Below are 26,294 nucleotides of genomic sequence, written 5' to 3' on the forward strand. Positions count from 1 at the left end.
ATTCATCATATAGAGGGTATTGAATGTATGAAAGTTTTACCTAATCTATATGTCAGTATATTCATGTTAAGTTTTTTTACTTTTAATTTTGGACATGATGTTGGACATGGTTTATGTTAGTATGTGCATGTTACCTAATCTTTTTCTTTTTCTTTCTTTCTTTCTTTCTTTATTATTTTTTAAATTTTAGCTTAAAGTGTATTTGGTACCAAATTTCATGAAAATCTGCACCAAATTAGACTGATTAGTCATGAAATTAAATGGTATTTGCCGCAACCATAACAATTTTTTATCCATACAAGTTCTTAACATCTTGGTTGCACTAAATATCGTGTCTAATGTGGCACAAAATATCATGATATTTTCATGAAATAATGGTGCAGTCTAACACATTGTCTAAAAACTTTTGTTTTGTGAGCTATTGATGGTGATTTTCAAGGTAGCCACCATCAACTTTTAGAAAATTCTCCACATCCATGGGCAACCTCATCCACACATCTAAATACTTCTTAAGGCACATGCCTATGAGTTGGATGTTTTTCCAAACCACAAGTTTTTCCAAATGTGGCCTACTTATTTATTTGGATGTACAAGTCAACTGAATTGCAAGTGTTCCATCTAATCAAGAGATATAATAGGTTGTTTATATCTACTCGAATATTGCCTAACTATCCATCCCAAATTGCAAACGAGAACTAACATGAAACACCTGTTCATAACTAAATTTTTTTCTGCTTATATCATTGAATTCTGAATTTGTCTGAGACACAACAGCAATCAATGCTACTTATTCTCATCGCTTGCATGTTGTGCTGAAGGTTGCATCTTTTTTTACAATGTACAGGAAAGGTGAAGATATGAACTTAGTCAAGAAGCTTCTCTATAAGAAAAGAGTTTCATAACGCCTCCAGCATAAAGTAAACAAGTCTCATCATGCCTAGTTAGAATCCACGAATGCATATCTCCCATCATTCGACGACAGTGGATGAGAATATGGTATGTATCTCCAAACTGAATCTTCAAATCCTATTTTGAAACATGTTGGGATTCCATCCATTTTCCTTCGACAATGGGAGATAGGTACAGCCGACTCTCCAAGCACGTGAAGTGCACACTACCTCTTGATTTAATATTTATGAGGAACTTTGGGTACTCATCAACAAGTTATAGTTTTAATGCAAGTAGATCACAAGTCCCACGTGTATATCCCACTGGACTGGACCACAAGTCTGAGTCCCACATGGTCACACGTAAGCCTAACATGGGTCCACATGGAGCAACTGTTTATTTTATTTTTAGTTTCATGCCTTAAAATAAATGTAAAAAGTCTAAACTACCTTTACTTAAGGCCCAATTAGACTAATGCCTAAGGTAGGGGTGTTGTACTCTTTTCCTTTTATTAAGGTTTTAATCATTGCTAGGTTAGAATTGGGAGGTGTGACTTTTATTTAGATCTTGAATATTTAGAAAAATTAAGAAGCTTGTTCTCTTTGCATGAATTGCAATGGCTGTGTGTGTTGTTTCCTTCTGAAACTTTGCATGCGTTGCTCATGCGTGTGGATCACACGACTACACTCATGAACATGATCTTTTGATCATTCACTCAAATACATAGACCTCTATTTTGGCATTTAGCTTTTGTGCTTTGAATCTAAATGCATTGTTATCAAAGCAAGTTCTATCCTCTTGGGAACTTGAAAAATAAGATATTTTTCATTTCTTTTCTCCATCTCCTAGCATTCCATCCCAAACCCATCTTTTCCAATCCCTACCATTTCCATCCCAAACACTTGCAATTCAGTTGACTTGTATATCCAAACAAATAAGTAGGCCACATTTGGAATAACTTGTAGTTTGAAAAAACATCCAACTCATGGGCATGTGCCTTAAGAAGTATTTAAATGTGTGGATGAGGTTGCCCATGGATGTGGAGGATTTACCTTTGGAAGCCACCTCAGTTTTGCCCATGGATGAGGTTAATAACAATGCAATTTGGCAGGGCAAGGGACTGAATGCTTTTAGGAAAATTTGTGGCCTTTTTTTTACAAAAAATGTTTTACTTCAATTTATTTTCTTTTTATTTATTTATTTTCTTTCTATTTATTTATTTTCTTTCTGATATTTTTCTGATGGGTTATTAGATGAAGATTTCAAAATACTATCGCTATTTTGTGCAAGAAGTAACATTCGATCTCTCGTAGAATTTGGGTTTGTTAAGTTTTGCAAGAAGTTCATATTGTGGCCATCAACTGATTTGATTGATTATGGAAATGGTTATGAATAAGAGAAATTTTATCTTGTGGTGCCATCTTCACTGCACATGTCTATACATGTGATGATCAAGATATTTCACATGGTGGTCGCCACTTTGGATTCCCAAAAGTCAAAGATTAGATGATTGCAATTGTTTCAATTTTCTGCCATATATGGGCAATTGCCAATTTTCATTTGAACTGTTGTTTTTCTGGCCACCTATCAATTGCTAGGATGTCTGATTGTTGTGATTTTGGAAAAATGGATGGACAGCAGTGACAAACCCATACATCATGGTGGATCTTCTGGAGCCATGCGTATTACTTGATGATGCCATGGATGTGCATTTGCATGGCTGTGTTCTTGGTGAAGACCGTGAAATGGGTCCTGTTCGCAGAGGTGAGGAGCCACGACAAGTATTCAACCATCCATCATTACCTTCTGCTTTTCATGTCTGTTTCACAGTTTCCCTTGTTTTTCTAGCTTGGCAATGTCGGGTCATGAACATCATCTGTTCCTTGTTATTACAATAGTCTCTCTATAGGGAGCTGATTCTTTTTTTCATGTGATGGCAATATGCTCACCTGTTCAATGATCATGCGGTCATGATTTATTGCAGGTGGGGCGCGAGGGAGCCATAGAAAGAACAATAATTTCTTTGTTGGAGAAATGCTACTTTGATGTGGACTTCATACAAATTCTATTTCAGCCTGGCTGTTCATGTACTGAACACATGATGGGAAATTGCTGATTTGGTGGGCCACTTTTGGATGGGATCACTGGCCTAGAGTGTGGTGATGGAACATTCTTAACCACACGATTTAGGGATTTGCTGGTAATGTGGGTCTGTGCTCCTTAAACCGTCCCATTCCAGGCTGGTGTTTAGATGGCTACTGCAGTCTCAGTCACACTGATCTCATATTCAACAAGAAGAAGCGATGTCATATCAAGGTACAAAATCTCTCTCTCTCTCTCTCTCTCTCTCTCCCTCCTCTTTTTTGTTTTTCTTGGATCGGATCCGAACCTGGGCCAATCTGATCCGACTCGGTTTTCCTGACCGAGTCGGTCCAGGGCCACATGGGTTAGGATCGGATTGGGTCAGAGGACCAGGACTCGGTCCCGGTTCTGATCGAGTTCGGGTCAGGCCATGCAGAACTCGGATCTGGTCAAGTTGGGCCCAATCCGACTCGACTCAGTCCGATGCCCAGCTCTAGCTTTGACCGAGCAGAAGACCAGGATCCACCAGGACTATGAAGAGATACAATGAACTTTCTACCTTGGTCAAGTAGATGATCGACATATCGGGTTCAAACCCACTACAACCGTCTCTCCGTGTTAATCAAACATTGAAAACAAATATTTTACTCTAGATAGAGGGAAATCGTCATCATGAATCCAAAAAAAATAAAAAATAAATAAATAAATAAATAGATAATTAAATAAATTGTAGTAAACCATCAGGGTGAAAATTTTTAAAGAGGGGTAGACTAAAATGAGTCAGACTAGTATAGATAGTATACACCCTACCACGTATATAAACTTAAAATTAATAAAACTTAGGCAAATGAAATAATAAAAATCTTCACTTATTACCCTTAGGCAATTTTGGGGATGAAATGGTTTTTAAGGGGGGTATATTGTAATGTCCTGGATTTTCACTGTTTTGGATTTCCAAAAATCCTTGAAATTTTTTTATGTAATTAACTTATGTTATCACTTACTGTCCATTAACATTCAATGTTAGTTTATACACGGGTGCAACCAGTAAAGAATCGCACAAATCCGATTAATCAACCATGGGAAGCCAACGAATCTACCCGATCACTTGAACATTAAGTTTAGCCCCATAATTTACTCACATAGGGCCCAAATCTAACCGATTCATCGCTAACTAATCAAGACAATCATAACTAAATTAAAGATCTAACCGAGGTCAAATCAGATAAGGCCCGGATCTTGACTAATAGACCAAATCAACCCTGTTACTCTTTTAGCCTAAAAAACAACGGTTTACAATAATCATGACTAAATCTCCACTTTCACTAGTTATAAATAGGCCACACTATGAACATGGTTAATCCAAACCCTAATCATTACCCATGAGAAATCTCAATACCTAATTCATTCCAAAAATGCCTCGATTTCCCGAACAAGCTCTGGACCACTCGTTGGTGGGCCACTAGTTCTAAAACTATAGAATAAAGTTCATCTTATTGGGCTTGACATCAATCGTAGGAGACGGACTTGGATACTGTTCAGAATTGCTCAACTTAAGCCAAAGGATGAGTACATAAGAAGTGTAAATACCCTAAAAGAAGAAGCTGAAACTTAAGTGAATTGGGTCGTCCACTCTTATGCAAAGTTGAGGATTTCGGACCGTCGGTTTATGACCAAACTTCACACGTGAAGTAAGGATATCTCCCTGCTCATATCTGTATAGTCGGCGCCCCGATCAACTATCGATGACCGTTGAACAGACTTCTAATTATATCTGTCGATCGACGCATCCAAATGGCGGGCCAATCATATCCATATGTAGGTCATCATTAAGGATAACTATCCTACAATGTATATCAATATGTACGCCCTATAGTGGGCCCTAGAGGTTATAAAGACCCTCCCATTGGGCTAGTATAGTAAAAGCCTAGCCCTTAGGGCTATTTACCCCAAATCGGACCCCATATAAGGGTTTCATTTGGGCACCCCTCTCCTCATACGAATTTACCCTAGAAGAAAGAAAGAAGAAAGAGAAGAAAAAGGAGGAGAAAGAGAAAAGGAAGAGAAAGGAGGGAAAAAAGAAGGGGGAGAGGGTGAGCCGTAGTTGAAGGTGGGGCCCAAGGGAGGTAGAGTCTTACAACTCCTTCCCTCTTCCTCAAGAAATCCTTCACCCACAACCACAAGAACAACTCTCTGCCGATTGGATGGGTAATCACTCTTCTTCCTTAGAAACCCATTGTGTCAAGCTAGGCCTTGCATGTATTCTAACATGCAAGTACATTTGACTCAGGATCTCTACAAATCGACCAACGAGTTTGGCAACCCTAGGTCGACTCGGAAAGCTCTTGATGATTCGTAGGTGCGGACTATTATCCTTAGGTGGCCTAGCACGAATTTCACTATGAGCTTAATGATTATGAATGTTAGGATGAGGTGCTTGAGTAATCTAGAGAGAGCCTAGCTAAGACCCTACATGATAGGTCCCCCTAAATTCCATGAAATGAATAAGTGTTGTTTATTTGTTCTTCAACATGATTGAGTTTGATTTTGGTGTAGCATGTTCATCCCATATATGATTTTACTAAATTCTATGACATGTTTAGGTGTTGTTTATTTGCTCTTCAACATGATTAGGCTTGATTTGGTATGGTATGCTCATCTCGTATGGGATCCTAGTATAACCTTTCTCATGGCATGCATGATTGCATTAATCCTTGTTGTATATTTGTCCTATGAATGATGCATAACTCTTGTTCTCTTCGTTAACCCCACAACACACACATTTATTTCATATTACTGTTAGTAGTTACAGTTGTAGAAAATCTAAATTTATATGTTTAATGTATGAGTGCATGACATCACTTGTGTTAGATGATGAATTCTGATTCGTCGAAGTGTCATTGAATGTCATAAACCCCTGGGTTGGTCAGGGAACTGAAGTGGGAGAAGATAGTCCCGTTGGTAGGACCATCCTGCTGCTAAACCAACAGGTTTGGGCAGATGCGAATGGGCGACAGTAGTTGGACTACATGGGTTGCTTGTACTCGATGTCGTCCGTCATGTACTCGCCTGAACTCGCACGGTCTAGTTTACTCACTGACCAACCATGTTCATTAACCATGTCTGCTCACGCATGTATGGAACCTATAACACCCTTCAACCACTGAAGCCTATTGATAACCATCTGAAACCGATCCACTGACTCGAGAGCCGGGCATGGTGGAATGAGACACTATGCCTGAGCTGTTGGCCTACGCTGGGGTGACGAGCCTCCCCGTAGTGACCGCGAGCGATCCCTCTTCTCAGCATTCCCCATGTGCTTGAAATTGGGGATGGGGGACCCGATGGGATCAAGGATTGCGGGGTCCTGACCTCTCACGTTGAGGGGCCTTAGCCTCGCAACCAGTTGCGGGCAATGATATGCAAGGTGTACCAGTTTCCCCAATCTGCTGGATGAACAGAATTAATTAAATACTCGGCTAACATTATTCATGCATCGCATTAGCTAGTATTTGACGACTCAGCAGTTGAGGTTGCAATGAGGGTGTGTTGGTCATGCGCGACCGTGAGATGAAGTCGCTCAAGGGAGTGTTGTTGTGAGGTCATGCATCATATCATAAAACATGCATATACATTAACAAGACTAGTTAGGGATCTATGAATGTACGTTTTTCATTAAATTCATCATATAATTGATGCTTGGTGTAACTTAAGGCTAATAGTATCCACTGACTTAGCTACTCACTCTCACTCTGGGCCTGTTTTAAAACACCAACCAGACCCTTTATTAGACGCAGGTGAGGCGGAGCTCGACGAGCCGAGCGAGGTGAGCATGGACGAGGAAGAGGAGCTTCCTACTTCCAGCTTGTGGGCAGTTCACCGTAGACTATGCGGGTTGATTATAGGTTGTGAAGTTGCGGATCTAGCGCACCATTTCTTTTGGACATTATTTATAAGAATTTTATCGGGCGACGCCTTGTGCGACCCATTTGATATTCTTATAGACTTATATTTTTTAGTCGTATTTGTTTCAGTCGATTAGTTGTGGTTGTGGTTTATGTTCCAGCCGATTCCTTTATTGCTCATTTAAACTGATTTATGTACAAATTACTATAATTAGAATATAAGCGATACTCGAGAATTCGAAGGCCAAGTTCTTACACGGCCCCTGAAATCTCAGGGTGTTACACCAAATTCAGCAGACTCAGACCGACTCGGTGTGGCACGTCACCACAACCCTCGGCTCTTTGAAATTAGGGTTTCTTCCTACAATTCGTTTGTGTTAGACGGCTCTGATAGATGCAAGAGAGCTTGTGGAATGAAGATTTTGAAGCTCCAGCGGTGATAACCCAATGGGTTTGATGCATGAAGGTTTTGTCCGGTGTCTCAAGCCTCCACAAGCAGCCATGGAAGCGATGGTATCCGATGTTATTTTCGGCATCTCATGACTACCTAGGTTGTATCTAGACGGGTAGGATGTATTCTAGGTTTCCAAAACAAGAATGAGAAGAAAAGAAATGAGTCAACTTTCTTCTTATATGGGTTGCCTACTCGAACCCTAATCCGTGGAAAGGGACGAATGGTTGAGATTTGCCTAAATGAAAGGCTGGGATTTGAGGAGAGACATTCGCGGGTGTTGCCAACTTGACGGATAAAACGGATTTTCGTTTGCCGCAGGGATTCTATTTGATTGAACCTCACATATCAATGGGGGAATGATTAGACGATCTAATCCCCAAAGTTGGGTTCGGGCGGCTTAGTTAGTCTAACAAAGCTTTACCTAACATCTTGTCCCTATTGGGTTTTAAGTGTTGATTCCCACCAATCCGACGGTAGAATCATTTCCAACTCTAATGATCTGAGTCTAAGGGTTTAACTCACATACAAAGTTAAATTAGTGATGATTAGATGGTCCACCTAAAATATCAATGGTCAAATATCTTAATTACGGATGAAGATTACTCCCTGTGGATTGATCTTATGGTCAATTAAATGGGTTGCCTAACTTATGGTTCGATTGAAAGATTATACACATTAGCTTATGACAAAATTTGATGTTTGATTTATCCTAGCAATCAAATGAATATGATGACGCAAGCCTCAACCACTAGCTTAGATCGCTGGTTGAATGATCGTTCGTGACGCAACCCTATTACGAGTAATCAAGGGTCAATTCAAGATGGATTGACTTTAGACCTACAATTGAGTTGTGGGTTGTCCTGCCCAAATTCAGACGGTTGAAAGGCCATTAGGGGTCTAGGGCAGATTGAACTCAACTCTTAAGGGTCTATTGTCGTCATAGTTCAGATCAAATGGTTACGATGGATAGACCGTAAATCGCTAGATGATGATGTGTAATGTAAGCTACATGTGTTCCTACACACACTTGTACTAAATTTGATTTAAATGGTAACACCCGAGTACTGACAGGTACGGGGGTTACAATCACTATATGGGATTTTGTGGGCCTAATTAGTGGTTGATCGGAAGATCCGAGTCCTGATATTAAAATGAATGGTTTGATTGGCCTATCAGAGTGATTGAAATCCTAAAGTAACTGTCTCTGAAGTTGTGGTGGACCATCTTGAAAATTAATCAGATGGATGACTTGATTTATGGATGAAAAGTGTCATTAACAGTTAGACTGATACATGATTGAATTTTGTAGGCTGATCTTGAGGTTGATTGTATGAATGGTCTTATTTCATGGTTACGATGAAGATTGTTCGTGTTGATTTAGGACCACCAATTAAGGGATTGATTTATTCTTATATCGAGATTGATCTGAGGCGTTTAGTTATGATATCACATGCCTCAATGGGTAGATTTGGATCACTAGTTGAATAGTCATTGATGGCGTAGTCTTACGTTGGGAGGTATAGGGTTAATCAAGGGCGGATTGATCTCCAATCGGACGGGTATGCTATGTAGCCCGATATTAGGCAATTAAATGGTGAATCATGAAAAATCAATCGATGTGTAAGTTATGGGTTAAATGCGTTCTCACACACGCTCATGCTAAATTTGATTTACACGGTAACACCTCAGTACTGAAAAGTAAGGGGTGTTATAAATAGGTCCAACCCCGACCCAAAGCTCGGCCAAGAAGACTAGCGCAACATAATATGAAAATCCATACAAAAAATTTGTACTTCAATTTCAAAGATCCAAACTAGAGAATTGCTTCAAAATGAGCATAGCCACATGATCATGTGGAAAAGAACATCATAATTAACCAACGATTGGTAGGCATTTGTTAATTGAACTATTTATGGCTAGTTTAGCATAGTTCATTTAAATGTTTTTGACATGTAAGGTTATTGATTTAGTGATTAACGTGTTTGATAAGCACATTTTTGTGATTGCTAATTTAAAAGAATTCATGATAAAATAGCATTTTTCTCATTGCCTTTGAGATTTTTCGATTGGCATGCATTTTTATTTTATTTTTCCTATATCACCAAGGGCCCATTTGGACACCACCAAATAAATTACTTTTTCTACTCACAGTAGTAGATATGTAACTTATTTCAAAAAAGTTTGTTTCGTTTATGATTAGTTATAAGTAACTTTTTTTTTTTACTTAAAAGTACTTAGTTACTTCAGTTATTTTTTTTTATAGCTTTTCTACTTTTCATAAGTTGCTGAAGAGAGGCATCAGAGAGACAAATGAGAGGATAAGTAGATAAGTATGTTGTTTACCAAGCATATTTATCTTCTTAATAAGTAGAAACTAAGACAAGCTACTTGTGGCATAAATAACTTATCTTCAACAACTTACAATCCAAACACCCCCTAAGTGAGGGGGAGGCCATTTGAGGGGTGAGAACATGTGCGATGGTTCTATGTACATGGCTTATTCATAGGAGACATGAGCCATTCAACGGGTGAGGCACACCATGGACATGCCATAAAAAAATTGATGGTAGCATTTTCATTAAGTGATCTAAACATGTACATTGGATCTTGAATATGGACTTTTCCTCTGCCAAGTCATTCTTTCTCATACAAGTTTCACCTCTTGCTAGGATATGTGTGATATAAAGATTAATTATGGATTGCTTTAATTGAGCCGTCAATTGATTGATTATTGTGTGAATGTGGCTTGACCATTGTTGTTGGAGTCGTGCCTTATAAAATTAGTGTGAATCCTTTCCATTGATGATGTTAATGGTATCTAATAATATGGATGATCTCGATTGTAGGTCATAATGACCATAGGCATGAGAATGATGTGTTACAATGCCATAGAAAATATGTAGGAGCACCTTAAATGTATATGCCATGGGTTTAAAAAGGAGAGAGATTCTTTTACTTGTTCTTATAAACTTGAGAGTGGACACAATAATTACTGGCTGAGAGAATTGTGGGCCATGAATCTTAGTACCCGATCATCTGACATGTGATAGGATGGACATATGATTATTATCATTATTATGTGATCATCTTGTGTGAAGAGATTGATGATGAATTTGAATGAAAAGTCTCCACCACTGGGCATTGCGATAACTAGGTGTGACTTTGCCCTACCCTATACAAGACAGTGAGCGTGCCATAGGAATGGGTTCCCAGTTTTGGACTTTGTGGACATTATATTGGTGGGTCGAGTTAAAGTCTTTAAATTGGGAACTCTATCATTTTAGGATTATAATTGACTCAAGGATGCATTAGCTTTGATTAACCTTTATATTTGCCCAATTAAATATTTGAGCTTAGATTCTCTCTCTTTACATCTCTTTCCTTTGTCATTTTTCTCTATAAGTGAAGCAAAACAATGAATGAGCTAGATATACACTATTCAACTATCTCATAAGGATAATTAATACTTAACCCTCAATAATGGCTTTAGATAGTGATTAGATTGCCAAAAAGAAAGCATGCCACTTGATTTCATGTTTCCACTCATTTTCATCTCTCTCTCTCTCTCTCCCCCTCTCTTACACCCCCTGACGCAGGGATGAACGTGATGAGGATAACTACTCCGAATCCACGGAGCTTCTCTGGACTCCTCACAGAGACTTCTCGAATCCACGAGGAAAGAAAGCAGAAAATAGAAATAAATTCTAATAAATTCGAAATTGATTAATTGATGAATAAAAACGAGTTCACAACCCTTTAAATAGGGGTACCAAGCAATGGGAAAGAAATCAGAATCAAACTACAACTCAAACTCTTAGAATCCGCGACTTACTATAAATAGTAAACTTACTATTTATAGACGGTCGTGATGTCTACTAGTGCGCAAGGTTTTCGGCCAAAAATAGTAAGTGTCCTATTTGGCTTCACCAAACCGTTCTCCTAATTATTCTAAGCTCTTTTCACGTTGGGCGCAACTCCTAAAGCCCGATGGATGAAGAGTTATAATCAAACTAAAACTTACTATTTATAATAAAAGCGAAATTAAAACGGGGAAACGACCATCGATCCAGGGGTTTTTCGCAATTCCGGGCTGCGCAACCCGACATAGCGGGTTGGTTGGCTTCAGTAGCTCGTTCTACCCCAAAATCATATATTTTACGTCAGATAACTCATTCCGGATTGCAAGATACGCCCGATTTAAGGTTCGATGGTCCGGATCACTTCTGTCGTCGACCGGGCCTTTTCTGATCCATCTTGGCCATGTAACTGTCCGTGACCTGCTCTACATCAGTCTCCTCCACTTCAAAAGAACTCGTCCTCGAGTTCTCGTCATGCTCTGGTTCATGATACTCGGTTAGGTCCATGACATTAAAAGTCCGTGAGATGGCCATGTCATCTGGGAGATCAACAGCATAAGCGTTGTCATTGATCTTTCGGATGATTGGTACCGGTCCAATCTTCTTATTTTTCAACTTGTTGTACGTCCCGGTCGGAAATCTCTCTTTGCGCAAATGGATCATAACGCGGTCGCCTACCTCGAACACTTTTTGTCGCCAATGCTTGTCCGCTTGTTCCTTGTACTTCTCTTTCGAGGCATGTAACTTGGTCTGCACTTCTGCATGGATGCCCATGATCTTGTCTGCCATATGTTCTGCTGCAATGCTCTTGCCTGGGTGCTTGGGCAGAGGGACCAAGTCAAGTGTGTGGCGAGGCACTCGTCCGTAAATAATCTGGAACGGTGATCTCCCTGTCGAGCGGTTCACCATATTGTTGAATGCAAACTCTGCTTGAGACAAGGCTAAATCCCACTGCTTCGATTTTTCTCCTGAAATACAGCGAAGGAGGTTTCCCAATGTGCGATTCACAACTTCGGTCTGCCCATCAGTCTGTGGGTGGTAAGCACTACTAAATTGAAGTCGTGTATCAAATCGATTCCATAAAGTCCGCCAAAAGTGGCTAATGAACTTCGTGTCACGATCAGAAGTAATGGTCTTGGGGACCCCGTGTAGCCGAACGACCTCCCTGAAAAATAAATTCGCCACATGTGTTGCATCGAGGGTCTTCTTGCATGGGATAAAGTGCGTCATCTTTGAGAAACGATCTACCACCACGAACACCGAATCCATGCCGCGTTGTGTTCGTGGGAGACCAAGTACGAAGTCCATTGATAAATCCTCCCAAGGGTCGTTAGGCATAGGTAACGGGGTGTAGAGGCCCGTATTCTGAGATTGCCCCTTGGAGGTCTGACAAACATGACAACGTTGTACGGCTTTTCCCACATCGCGTGCTAACTGCGGCCAATAATACCGCTCTTCCACAAGAGCTCGCGTCTTATCTCGCCCCAGGTGTCCACCAAGGCCACCTCCATGTAGCTCCTGAATAATCTGCTCCCTCAGAGAACTTTGGGGGATGCACAATCGATTCCCTTTGAAGAGTAAATCGTCCTGTATATGAAGGTCACTGGGGTGACCTTCTTGACACTTCATCCAAGAATCTTTGAAGTCCTCATCCTCAACATACAGCTCCTTGAGATAGTCGAAGCCGACTACCTCGTTGCTCATTGTTACTAGTAGTGATGCACGGCGGATAAGTGCATCAGCTACCTTATTCTGCTGTCCTGACTTGTGCTTCAGAACGAACGTAAATTCCTGTAAAAACGCAACCCATCTAGCATGCACACGATTCACGTTAGTCTGACTATTAATAAACTTTAATGCTTGATGGTCAGTGTACAAAACAAACTCTCTTTGAATCAGATAATGCCGCCAATGTCGCAGCGCCTGAACAACTGCATACAACTCAAGCTCATAAGTCGACCACTTCTTTCGGGCTTCGCTGAGCTTCTCGCTGTAGAAGGCTACCGGCCTGCCTTCCTGTGATAATACTCCTCCAATTCCGACATATGAAGCGTCACACTCAACCTCAAACAATTTGTCGAAATTAGGAAGCACCAAGACCGGTGTTGTAGACAAACGATGCTTGATCTCATGAAAGCTCTTATCAGCTTTATCGGTCCACTGGAACGGTCCTTTTTTCATGCAATCTGTTATAGGCGCGACTATAGTGCTAAAATCTCGTACAAATCGACGATAGAAAGTCGCCAACCCGTGAAAACTCCTCACCTCATGAATGTTTGTCGGGATCGGCCATTCCCTAATAGCTCGCACCTTTTCATCGTCTACACGAATGCCTGTGGACGTTACAACAAATCCTAGAAACAATAGGCTGTCAGTTAAAAAACTACACTTCTTCAAGTTGAGGTACAACTTGTTAAGTTGTAGGACCTGTAGCACCTGCCTGAGATGTTTCCTGTGCTCCGCCTCATCCTGGCTATATATCAATATGTCATTAAAATATACTACCACAAATCGGCCAGTGAACGGTTTTAGAACTTGATTCATCAAACGCATAAAAGTACTTGGTGCGTTCGATAGGCCGAAGGGCATGACCAACCACTTATACAACCCTTCCTTGGTCTTGAATGCCGTTTTCCACTCATCACCGGGTCGAATACGAATCTGATGGTACCCGCTCCTTAGATCTAGTTTAGAGAACACCTTGGCCCCTTCTAACATATCGAGCATGTCGTCCAACCGTGGTATTGGGAACCGATATTTGATGGTAATTTTGTTGATTACTCGGCTGTCGACACACATGCGCCAGCTTCCATCTTTTTTTGGCGTTAATAATGCTGGTACGGCACATGGGCTCATGCTCTCTCTCAAGAGACCCTTACGGATCAATTCCTCCACTTGCCCCTGAAGTATCTCACATTCCTTCGGACTCATCCGATAATGAGGGCGATTAGGCAGGCTAGCCCCAGGGACGAGGTCTATGTGATGTTGGATGTCCCTCATGGGGGGCAATCCATCAGGTAAATCCTCAGGCCAGACTTCTTTGAATTCGTTTAGCAACAGTCTTAAACTTGGAGGGATGTTTGAGGGTTCCTCTTCCTCGCCCTTCACCACTACAGCGTATACCTCGCCGGTTTCCTTGGATTCTTCCATAAAATCCCGAATGGTCAAGAGGGAACTCCCCTCCACTTTAGAGGCTTCAGGGTGGTTCTCTGGTGCCATAGGGGCAAGGATTATTTTTCGACTATCCTTGACAAATACGTAAATATTATCTCGTCCCCGATGGGTCGCATCATGGTCCGACTGCCAAGGTCGACCGAGTAACATATGACAAGCTTCCATATCGACCACGTCACAAAGTATTTGATCTTTATAATTTTTGCCAATTGAAAAAGAGATAGTGCATTGTTCAGTTACTTTGGTCTCATTTACCTTTTTTATCCAGCCAATTGAGTACGGGGAAGGATGTTTCATCGTTGGTAGCCGCAACTTGTCCACCATCACTCTTGAAACGATGTTCTCGCTACTACCACTGTCTATGATTACATCACAGACCTTTCCATTGACGGTGCACCGAGTTCGAAATATATTGTGTCGTTGTGGATGTAATTCCTTTCGTGGGGCATACAGCAATCGCCTCACAACTAGAAATTCGCCATGATCCTCGCCCGTCATTGCATCGCCACCTGCTATTTCTTCAGTGATTTGTTCATGTTCATCAAAGCGATAGTCTTCATCTACGGCCTCATCTTCAGTGCCCCCTTCATTTATAGTCAAGTGTGCTGCGGGACGTTGAGGACAAGTGTTTGATAAATGGCCTGGTTGGCCACAGCGGTAACAATTGTTCGACCTTGGCCGAGCATAAGGATTTGGAATCCTACTCGGACTCGCTGCTGTAGGTGCTGCACGTTAAGGCCTGGATGAGCCGCTCCCCGTATCACGGTTTGCGGTTGTAGGAAGTTGAGGTACTAGGTCTTTTCCTTGTGGTAGCACTGGATCCTGCGTGGGACCCGTCATGGGGGGTCGAGTTGAAGGATATGGACAAGCAGGAGCTCTTGCAAGTTGTGTTTTTGCCCTACCCGCCAATTGAACTGCTTCATCCACAGTCCCGACTGGGTACATCTGAACTCGGTCCTGAATTGTCAGTCGCAACCCACCTATAAATCGCGCTACCTTCTGTGACTCAGATTCTGACAGATCGTTTCGTGTAGCCAGCCGTTGGAATTCTTCATTATAATCTGTGACTGTTCGATTTCCTTGCTGCAATTTTGATATTGCTGGAATAATATCTGCTCATAATCACTGGGGAGAAATCGAGATCGAAGAAGACGTCTCATCCGTGGCCATGATGAGATGGGCGCCTTGTTCTGGCGAGCTCGTGAGAGTTGTAATTGTTCCCACCATGCGGAACACCCGATTTTAATTTAAACGCTACCAATTTTACCCTTTTATGATCCGCACGTCCATGTAATCAAAATATCTCTACTTCGGCTAGCCAATCGAGAAAATCTTCTATACGTAATAAACCGTTAAAACTAGGAAGTTCAGCCTTACCTCGATAGTCTCTTTCAGCACAATCTAGATGATCACCTCCATGGATTGGTCGTCGCGCAAAACCCTCATTAAGGTCCTCGTCGCTAGAACTTGAATCATCTGGTGTAGCCCTACGGTTTGCCACTGGTAGTGCTCTACGAAAATCGGGGTTGTGTCGTACCGCGACCATGGGTGGTGGAGCCACCACGGGTGGTGGAGCACCGCCTAGGGCTCGGGGCGGAAGTAGCGCATCCGCAAGACGGTCGAGAGTTCTGTAGCCCTTGCATGGTCAATCGACTCTCCGGTGGAAAGCTTCCATTCTTTCCGAAGATAACGAATCCTGGATCACCGTCCACAGATTTTGATTCATACCTTCGTTGTTTGCCATCGGCCCGAGGGGAATCCTCGCTTTGATACCAATTGACGCAGGGATGAACGTGATGAGGATAACTACTCCGAATCCACGGAGCTTCTCTGGACTCCTCACAGAGACTTCTCGAATCCTCGAGGAAAGAAAGCAGAAAATAGAAATAAATTCTAATAAATTCGAAATTGATTAATTGATGAATAAAAACGAGTTCACAACCCTTTAAATAGGGGTACCAAGCAATGGGAAAGAAATCAGAATCAAACTACAACTCAAACTCCTTAGAATTCATGACTTACTATAAATAGTAAACTTACTATTTATAGACGGTCGTGATGTCTACTAGTGCGCAAGGTTTTCGGCCAAAAATAGTAAGTGTCCTATTTGGCTTCACCAAACCGTTCTCCTAATTATTCTAAGCTCTTTTCACGTTGGGCGCAACTCCTAAAGCCCGACGGATGAAGAGTTATAATCAAACTAAAACTTACTATTTATAGTAAAAGCGAAATTAAAACGGGGAAACGACCATCGATCCAGGGGTTTTTCGCAATTCCGGGCTGCGCAACCCGACGTAGCGGGTTGGTTGGCTTCAGTAGCTCGTTCTACCCCAAAATCATATATTTTATGTCAGATAACTCATTCCGGATTGCAAGATACGCCCGATTTAAGGTTTGATGGTCCGGATCACTTCTGTCGTCGACCGGGCCTTTTCTAATCCATCTTGGCCATGTAACTGTCCGCGACCTGCTCTACATCACCCCCCTTCTCTCTCTCTCTCACTCTCATTTATATGGCTTTTAAGGCCTACTTGATTAAGGGGATTCAACGAGAAAGGAAAGCATTTTCCTTTAATTTGAAAATTTATCCCATTTATTCTATAAGAAAATTAAGAATTTTACAAAGTCACTAATTGTATCTATATTTGCTTTTCTTTAATACTATTGTGTAATAAATATGAGATTTCATATAAGTTTTTTTTTCTATAAAAAAAAGAAAGAAAAAAGAATTTTTCTTTACAAATTAAACATATCTTATTGTTTGCAATCCATTTCTTCACTATGGTTTCAGTAATCATTATTGAAAATGTGCTTTTTATTCATTTTCCTTTCTTTTTATCCTTATCAAAACAAATCATTAGGTTACCCACTCCCAACAATAGTCACAGACCTGGGAAAAGAAGTTGGGACAAAAGATAAAGGTTGAAGTTACGAAAGAAAGTAATGAAGCGTACACCACTCAAATCATCAATCCCAAGATTTATCGCACACCAAGCTATTATGATCCCAAGAGTTTAATTACCAAACTTTACACATCCCATTAATCGTAGAAAATTTTGCACATGGCTTGAGCTCTTGACAATTGATACAAGGGCCAACACCACATCCAGGGAAAAGTTGTACCTAAGTAACAAGAGTGCAACTGTGCCAGAGGTTTAATACGCCGACTTTACGTATCTTATCAATCCTAGGGCTTTTGGCGCATTGGTTAGATTCTTAACACAAGCATTATACTAAATCAAGTGCATAAATCATATGCCGAGTAATATTTCTACGACTTTTAATGCATATATAAAATATCATCATAGGCCTAAAAATATCAAGCATTTTTTATAGAAGCAATCATGTCCCTTGGCGTATAAAAATGCCTAAAAATGATGTGATCATACCTGCCTACGCTGCAACTGCTGCCTAGTCGTGCAACCATCCTAGCCGTGCTGGTCTTGCATTTGCTTCATAGCCATGAGCAGGGGTGCAGTTTGGACGGGTTAGATCAGGTGGAGCCTCAACTTGAAGAATAATCAGACCATAAGAGGATCCAACCCAACCCAACCCAACCCAACCCAACTTTCTCAAATACTAATCACGGTGATAACTCAAATTTGCTAAATCCATACCTAACCGAATTTCAAGTAGAGTTGGACTTCTACAAACCCATTCCGGCTACCTGACCCGAAATTGGTGCAGTTGGGTTCGGGTACCCAAGTTATAGCCCTAGCTGCACAGCCAGCCTGGTGGCCAAGCACCAAGCCTCTTTGTGCTATCAGGTTACTGGCCCACCACACGGACGCGGATTTCCGGGAACGGATTGGCTACTCCCCCTGACACCAGCCAATGGCTGATGATCGGTGCTATGTAGGCCACACCATGATGTATGAGTTTCACCCATGCCATCTATCTGTTTTTGCAGATCATTTTACAGTACAAATCCAAAAATGAGGTATATTTAAATCTCAAGTGGACCACGTTACAGGAAACAGTGTTGAATGAGGGTCCATCACTAAAAACATTTTGGGGCCATGAAAGTTTTGGATCAAGTTGATATTTGTTTTTTCTCTTCATCTGGGCCTGTATGACCTAATCAACAGATTGGATGTCAAATAAACAGTATAGTGGGCCATAGGAGGATTTTAATGGTTGATATCCAATCACTATTGTTTTCATGTGGTGTGGTCCACCTTAGATTTATATCCGGCAAATTTTTGCGATCAAAAAATAAAATGATCTGTAAAAATGGATGAATCAGAATGGATGAAACACATACACTATGATGGAGCCCACAGAGCACCGACCACTTCCACCAGCCACGGAGCTGGTGTCAGGGAGAGTTGTTTTCCGGATTTCCTGCTAAAGACTTTCGGAGGAAGTTCCCACGCTGGGAACCAGGTGGGGTCCACTGTGATGTTTGTGAGAAATCCTACCCGTCCATCTGTTTTTTGAGTTCAAATAAATATGTAAAGCCAAAAATGAACCGTTTCCAGAGCTCAAGTGGGCAAAAACGTGATAATTGAGCGTCTACAGTTGAAATATTCGTGGGCCACAGAAGTTTTGAGTCATGCTAATATTTGTGATTTCAGTTTATCCTCAGTAGGAATGAAGTTATTAACGGTATGGATGGCTTGTAAGCATCACTGTCGAACCCATGTAGATTTTAACGGTAGGAATTTTCCTAACCACATTTTCCTTTAGTACGGCTCACTTGAACTTTGGATATGGTCCATTTTTGACATCATGTAGTGAAATTAACTCAAAAAACGGATGAAAGGGGAGGATTTCTCACAAACATCACAGTGGGCCCCACCTGGTTCCCAGCGCAGGAACTTTATGCGAAAGCCTTTGCAGGGAATCGGCGTCCGACTCACGCGGACCAATGTACGGCTGAAATGGATAACCCGCAGTACACCTTTTTTGAGTGGACCCGCCCATTTTGTTACAGGAAGCAGATTGGGCACGGAGATATTCCTGTGCCCTCTGTTGTCGAAAGCTGTGTGGGGGCCCACAGAAATGCCTTTAACAAATCCACTTCGTCCATCAGTTTTGCAAGAGCACAGAAAGAGAGGAATCTAAAAATCTGGAAGTTCCAAAACTCATGTGGCCAAACCACACAAAACAGCATGGACTGAACGCTAACCATTGGAAACTTTGTGGGGCCACATAAATTTTATATCATGAGTGATATTTGTGCCTACAGTTTCTGAGCGGTAATAACCCTATGAACGGTTTGGATGGCAAACCATGGTCAGCTCCAAGAAAGTTTGGATCTTCTTTATTTTTAAATTCCTATTGTGGTCTTGCAAGACTGATGGACAGGGTGGATCTATCACGGGCATCTGTATGGACCCCACACAGATTCCGACGATAGGGCACAGGAATATCGGCATGCTCGGGCGTTGAACCTATGCCGCATTATTGACGTCCCAGATCTCTCACACGTGTACCGGATCAGCATGCCTGGGGCACTTGCAATTCGCTTTCGCAAATTGGCGCGTCAAGTAGGAAATCCCTACCGCCAAAGCCCAAAAAAAGCGTTCTCCTGCCATTGCCTTCTCTGAGAAGCTCGAATTCGAAAAGTCTTCCAACTAGTCTCCACAGGCCGAGCTCTCATTTTTCCTCTTGTAAGTCTCTCTCTCTCTCTCTCTCTCTCTCTCTCTGCACACCCATCTTACTCATAAACACGCCCTCCATTTTACTTTGATAATGCAAAAGCAGAGAAAGTTGTATTGTTATGTTACCAAAATAAGAAAAGAAAGGTTGTATCTATCAATCAGTTGATTATTGAATATCAATTCCATTTCCCCCCCAAAAGGAAAGGAATAGAAAGAAAAACCCAATTCCTGATTCCTCCATTCTCAATGTCTTCATCAGTCCACAATCCATTCATGGATTTTGACCCTGAAGATCTGTTTCGAGATGACGATGACGACCCCGAAAATGAATTCTATCAGGTGCCATCATTTTCCTCTCTTTTTGTAAAATTTCGCTCTAAACTTACAGTTCTAATCTGTCTATTTTGTTCTTATCCAAAGCGATTTCTCATAAAAATAGAATGTAATTTAGGTTTGTGTTTGTATTGATTTTTATTTTTTCGTCTTACTTTCTTGTATAGGGAAAAGAATCAACCAAAGAATCTGTTGTCTACCTCGTTGATGCATCGCCGAGAATGTTCTACCCAGCAGCTAATGCAGTGAGTTTCTTGTTTCTGAGTAATTTTGGATTGATGAAATATCCATCCAATATTCAATTGAGTCAGTTGCTCAATCGGCCTACCAAAATTAGGGGTGGTAATGGGCTGGGTTTGGGACAGGCACCATCCAAATTTTTTCCTACCAAAATCAGGGGTGGTGGGCTGGGTTTGGGCCGCGCCAGGCTATGCCTTGCCCCAGCCTGATAAGCTTGGGGCATGGGCCTTGCATGGCAAGCCTGAGCATGAGCCTGAAAAACTGGCTGGGCACAGGCCTGACCTGGCCTAAAAATGGATAAAATCTCTATTCCCACTTGAATGTTCCTAATCCATCCATTGATCAAGTACGTCACACATGCACAAAGAAATAGACATTTTAGAGGAATGAACTCAACTATGTACATTGAAGATGGATGGGTTACCTAGCCGAGTATTGTAATTGTTCATATAACACATGCACATATATATTCTTGGGGTTGGTCCAGTTAAAATGGCTTGACCCTAAGCCCGACCTGAAAATTGATCGGGCCAAACATGCTGGGCCCAAGCCTTGTCCATGGGCCAAGCTGGTAGGTCCAAGCCTAGCCCAAAGCTGGGTTGGGCTTGTCGGGTCAGTTGGGCTACCAGGACCATTGCATCCTTAACTAAAATGGTGGATGAGTGGGTGACGATTGCACATCGAGTGGAGACACATGGAAGTAGAAAATCACACGAGAACATAGATTTAAATTATTCATCATGATGTGTGACAATGCCCCCTGGAGAAGACAAGTGACAAACAGGTGGTTTTCACCATGCAAAAAGCATGAAGGATGATAGAATACTGAATGGGTTTTGGTATTTGCTTAACCTAATCCTGCTGAAACTGGTTTTCCACTTTCCACCACTTCAATATGGAAATGCCTCAGGCTCCACTGCTTAGGGCTCAGTGAACGATGCATACTTGGGTAGTGAAAACGAATACAGGACACCAATAAAAGGTGTACATTTGGGGCCCACCTTTGACAATCCAAGCAATTCTTAAGTTGGACCTAGCTGTGGATTTGTTAAAAGTAAATGCAATGATAGATGCAAATATTTCACATTGGAGTGAGGCTGGGCCAATGACAATGGTGAAGCTCCCGGGAGGACAAGTAACTGCATGTGATCAGCTTACAGCATCTGGACTAGAGTACCCAAGCCTGATTATAATGGAAGGAATAGAGTTACTTTTCATGGCAAGTGAATGTGAGATTGTAGCTACAATATAAACACCTAATCATAGTGAGTGTTTAGGTTGCATTCATTATCTTATCTCCGTCTGGCTCATTGATTGATGTCTCATTGCTCAATTGTATTCCTCGCATTGTGAATGAGAATGACAGTCACATGCTAGGCCTCCAGATGATATTGAAATAAAACGTGCTGTATTCAGCATTTTGGAAGGCAGTTCTCCAGGTCCTGACTTCTTGTGGCATTTGTCACTCTTTGTTGGGGGGACATTATTAGTAATGACGTTTGCTTAGCTGTGAGGGTTTTTTTTTGGGAGACATCATTCCTAAAGTGTTCACTTCATCTTCTACTTTTCCAATTCCTAAGAAGGAATCTCCACCAGAATTTGCTGATTTCAGCCAATCAATTCGTGCAATTTCATGTAGAAAATGATTTCCAAAATCTTTGTTACTAAGTTTGGTTTAAGCTGCAAAGATTACCTCTCTTGAGCAAGGGGCTTTCATGAAAGGTAGAATGTATCCTTGAAAATGTTGCCTTGGCTTAAGAAGTTGTTTAGGACCTAAACAAGAAAATTTGGGGATTAATGTCATCCTGAAGCTAGAGATGGCCAAGACTTGTGACAGGATGGAATGGGGTTTCATTCTGGAAATTCTTCGTTGCTTTGGGTTTTGTCAAGGTGGTATAGAATTTCCCCAGACTTTTATTAGCAATGGCTCTGCATGCAAAGGTCTGTACATGGACTTTATCCATGTAGGCTATATTGATGTAGGATGATGGAAACTACCCTAGGATGGAAGATGAGAGAAGAATTTACACATTAATTTTAGCAATCAACATGTAAAATCAAACATAACCACATAATAGATTTGAAAATTCAGATTTATAACACGAAGGTCCTAGGTTATCATATATGTGGTGCCCAAAAATATAAAATAATTCAAGATTGAACCACACGTGGCTGCCTGTATGGACGTATGTGCGTGCATGTGCGAGTTTACACGTGTCTAGGTAAAGGAGAAGAAAGAGAGGGAGGATTGAGTGGGGTTTTAATGAGTTTAGAAGGTTGTAATGAAAGGGGAAAGAGGAAGACGAGAAGAAGAAGAATGCCTTTTGAATAATAGAAAGAGGAAGGATGTACCTTGGGAAATCTACCAGCAAACAAGTTTCTACCCTTCTACTATTCAATTGGAAGGGAGGGCTTCTTACAAATCCTAAAACACAATGAGAAAAATTCCTTAACACAAGAGAGCTTCTCTCTTTTTTCCTTTCTTCTCAAGAAAACAATTAGGGTTGGACCTCCACCTCCCCATCCCGTGCTTTTATAATTAAAAATTTGAATAATTACTACCATGCCACTCACTTAAGTAAAATGGCCTATCATCTAAAATAAGAAAAATAAAACACTTATTATCAATCTCAACCATCAAGTAAATCATAAAAATAACAAAAAAAATATAAAGGGAACAATATCAAAGTCCAAGGGCCCCAGATCTTCTAGATCCGGCGGCCCAATGGCCTGATTGACAAGATCTAACGGTCGGATCGACATGAAATAAAAATCCTATGACGAAGATAGTCTCATAAACAACTTAAATGTATCGTCCCAAAGTGGGGTCTTCTTGATGCACGTCCAATGCATGCGGGGTCTTCAAAATGGCTTGACGAGCCTCATCTTGAACTCGTCTCACATACACAAAGAAAGTTGTGCTGATGTGGGTGGTTGTCTCCGTATTTGGTACATGCAAGTAGGTCCACTGATGTCTCTATCATATATCCATTGGTTGTATTTTTCTGAATTTTTGAGTGAGTCTTGCTCATCATGCTGTCGTGGACTTTGGGCTATGGAAAAGCTCTTTGTGTTTGTGTAAATACACTTCCTTGATAAGATCATGCACCAAACTGCAATGAATGTCTCGCATGCTTGGACTGGTTGTTCATTACCTCACGAGTGATTCCTCTATTGATGATTGCATGGGAGCAACACACTGACTAGTTCACTTGATTTCTACCTTAAGCTAATGCCCGTAGTACATTGATTTACTATTTGATTAGGATGCCTGAAAATTGTATGCTGTCATTTCCTTGTTTTAAAAAAAAAACATAAAAATTTAAAAATCATCCTTATGTACTAACTTCTAAATTTGCTGATGTGCCTAGCGGAATCTTTATAATTCCCACTTTTCATTGGACTGCCATCTTTAGGGCCTTGTTTGAATAGTGGGAAAAGAATAGAAAAGAAAAGAAAATGGAGGACTTTTCCCATGATGGGATGTTTCTCCATGTTTGGATAGCAAAGGAAATAATGGAATTCAAAAGCAGTCATTACCCAAACACCATAGTCAAGTTTTCATGCACAAGACATGAAGTGACATTGTGAGAGCTTTGTGAGTTTTCCACTTGCTATCCAAACAAACCCCCCCACAAAAAAAATAAAAGAAAAGAAAAGAAAAAAGAATGGAATTCTTGGAATCAATAATGCTCATTAAATCTCAAGAAATCATCATTGGATAATCATTACAATTCTTTTGTTTTCTTTTCTTTTCCCACCATCCAAATAGGCCCCCTTAGGTTATTGGCCAATGTTTTGCGATGAATTCATCTTTGCATGGATCTGAAGTTGCATTTTCAACAATTTTCTGTTACTTAGAGAAAGCTTTCTTTAATTCTTTCATTAGAATGTTTGTTTTGTTGCTCCTTTTCTTTGGTGGGCATAACTCTTGATGTAAATATATCTTGGTTTGTTGACATTTGCAGGAAGATGAGAAGAGCGAAACCCCTTTTCATGTGGCTGTCAATTGTATTTCCCAGGCTTTGAGGACCCAAATCATTAATAGCTCTTATGATGAAGTTACAATATGCTTCTTCAACACGGTAATTTGTCCTAGATAAATTGATGAGAGACGGCGAGATGGGCATGTTAACGTGCTATGCCATTGTGATAACTTTTGTCTTCCAAATTAGAGTTTCTGTAATGATGTCAAAATTGTTGTGTTGATTTTGTCTATTTCATCTATTAGAGGAATATTTTATTGACCTTGTTTTCTTGGATTAGCTTGGGCTTTCCCTACACGTCGAATACCTTTCATTTTGATAGGCGCTGTCGTGCCGCATTATATTCTCTACCTTACCAATTTCATTTAGGGCATGGTTCTAAATGACGGTATTGGCCGCCATATTGGCCCTGTGGGAAAATGATATGATATGGCGTCGCATATTGGAATCGGGCCTTGTATCGGCTGTATCGATCAGAATTTTTTTAAAGCAAAAAATATTAGAAAAATAGGATAAAATGAGATATTCATGAATCTATCATTTTTTTTTAAAAAATTTTTAAAATTTTAATTTTTTGTATTTCGACCATGTATTCAATGGTGTATCAGACCATTCTTTGGATTGTCCTAACGGGTTGACCTAGTATAAGTTTTGGTGTTGATTTTTTCATTATATAAACTGTTGATATATGTCATAAATTGATATTGTATATTGCTAATAGTCTAACATGTCCAAGTACTCAAAAAATATCACCACTCAGTACTCAATACTCGCTAGTCTATTCACTAGTATGTATGTCGTACGTGTTTGCTTGGAGAATGTGTGTGGCAAGTGAGGTGTATGTAACAACTAACATTGTAAGTGTAGAAATACTCAGTACTTACCAATTTCCTTAAATGTGAATAATCTCTAAAAAAACATTAATCTTAATTCTTAATAAAAACTCACCAATCGCCACCAAAATGAAAATATGGCTGCTGGTGGTTGGTCGACTTCCACGTCCTCGTCATCATCCGACTGTGCCTGTGGCTGTGCAACAGGTGTTGCTACTGCATGTCCATAATAACCAGGGCCGGATGAAAAGAGTAGGTCAACGAAACCTAAGGAAGATTGATCTTGATTAGGAACCGACCCTAATCCCAAGTAAGGATATCCACCAACGCCAGACGAATCGCCATACTACTGCTCGTACTGCTAAGACTGTGATATTGATGACGAATAACTTGGATTTGGATCCGGATTTCCATATCCATATTGATGATTATGAGGACTACTCCAACAAGAAAGTGACGCAATGGGTTCTGTGTATTTGTGAGGAATGTATCCATAATGTCCGTAAGCCTCCTAATGTCTTGGTGCTCTATGAGTACCACTGGTGCCAACCTCTCCATGATGCTCCTCCCCCCTGACCGGCTGTATCGTGACTCAGTACACTCATAAGTTCGGCCTTGTGTACTACGTCGGTGCTCATTAGCCTCACAATCTGTAGATGGCTGTATGGTGTGCTGAGCAACATGAGTAACAGTTGCATCACCACCACCACCACCACCGCCACTGTCACCGCTATGGGTATTAGTTTGAATCGCACTAGTAGTGTTGTCATGTGCGATCGCACATTTGCATATGCACATGTTGAAGTGGCAATCGCACATGCGATTTCTGCACACATGTGATCGCATATGCCACTTGTGCGAGAATATGTGATTGCATATGCGATGTGTGCGATTGTGTACAACATATGTGATCGCATATACACCGACGGTCAGAAA

At 40.9% G+C, this 26,294-nt stretch overlaps 1 protein-coding gene across 2 annotated transcripts in view; it reads left to right on the forward strand.

The window, feature by feature from the left end:
- The first annotated feature begins 19,817 nt into the window (after positions 1-19,817).
- LOC131239739 (ATP-dependent DNA helicase 2 subunit KU70) overlaps positions 19,818-26,294 on the forward strand; it is a 63,272-nt gene continuing 56,795 nt past the window's right edge. Inside the window, exons 1-4 of one of the 2 annotated variants that reach the window (XR_009168367.1) lie at positions 19,818-19,975; positions 20,226-20,305; positions 20,467-20,544; positions 24,508-24,624. Coding sequence is in view for 1 of the 2 variants with exons in the window: in XM_058237585.1 (XP_058093568.1) it covers positions 20,240-20,305; positions 20,467-20,544; positions 24,508-24,624 (261 nt within the window). In the remaining variant the exon portion in view is untranslated. The remainder of the gene's footprint in view (positions 19,976-20,225; positions 20,306-20,466; positions 20,545-24,507; positions 24,625-26,294) is intronic. The other variant, XM_058237585.1, reaches the window with a different exon arrangement.

This window comes from Magnolia sinica, chromosome 3 (assembly GCF_029962835.1).
Source record: "Magnolia sinica isolate HGM2019 chromosome 3, MsV1, whole genome shotgun sequence".
In the NCBI taxonomy this organism is placed as follows: Eukaryota; Viridiplantae; Streptophyta; class Magnoliopsida; order Magnoliales; family Magnoliaceae; genus Magnolia; species Magnolia sinica.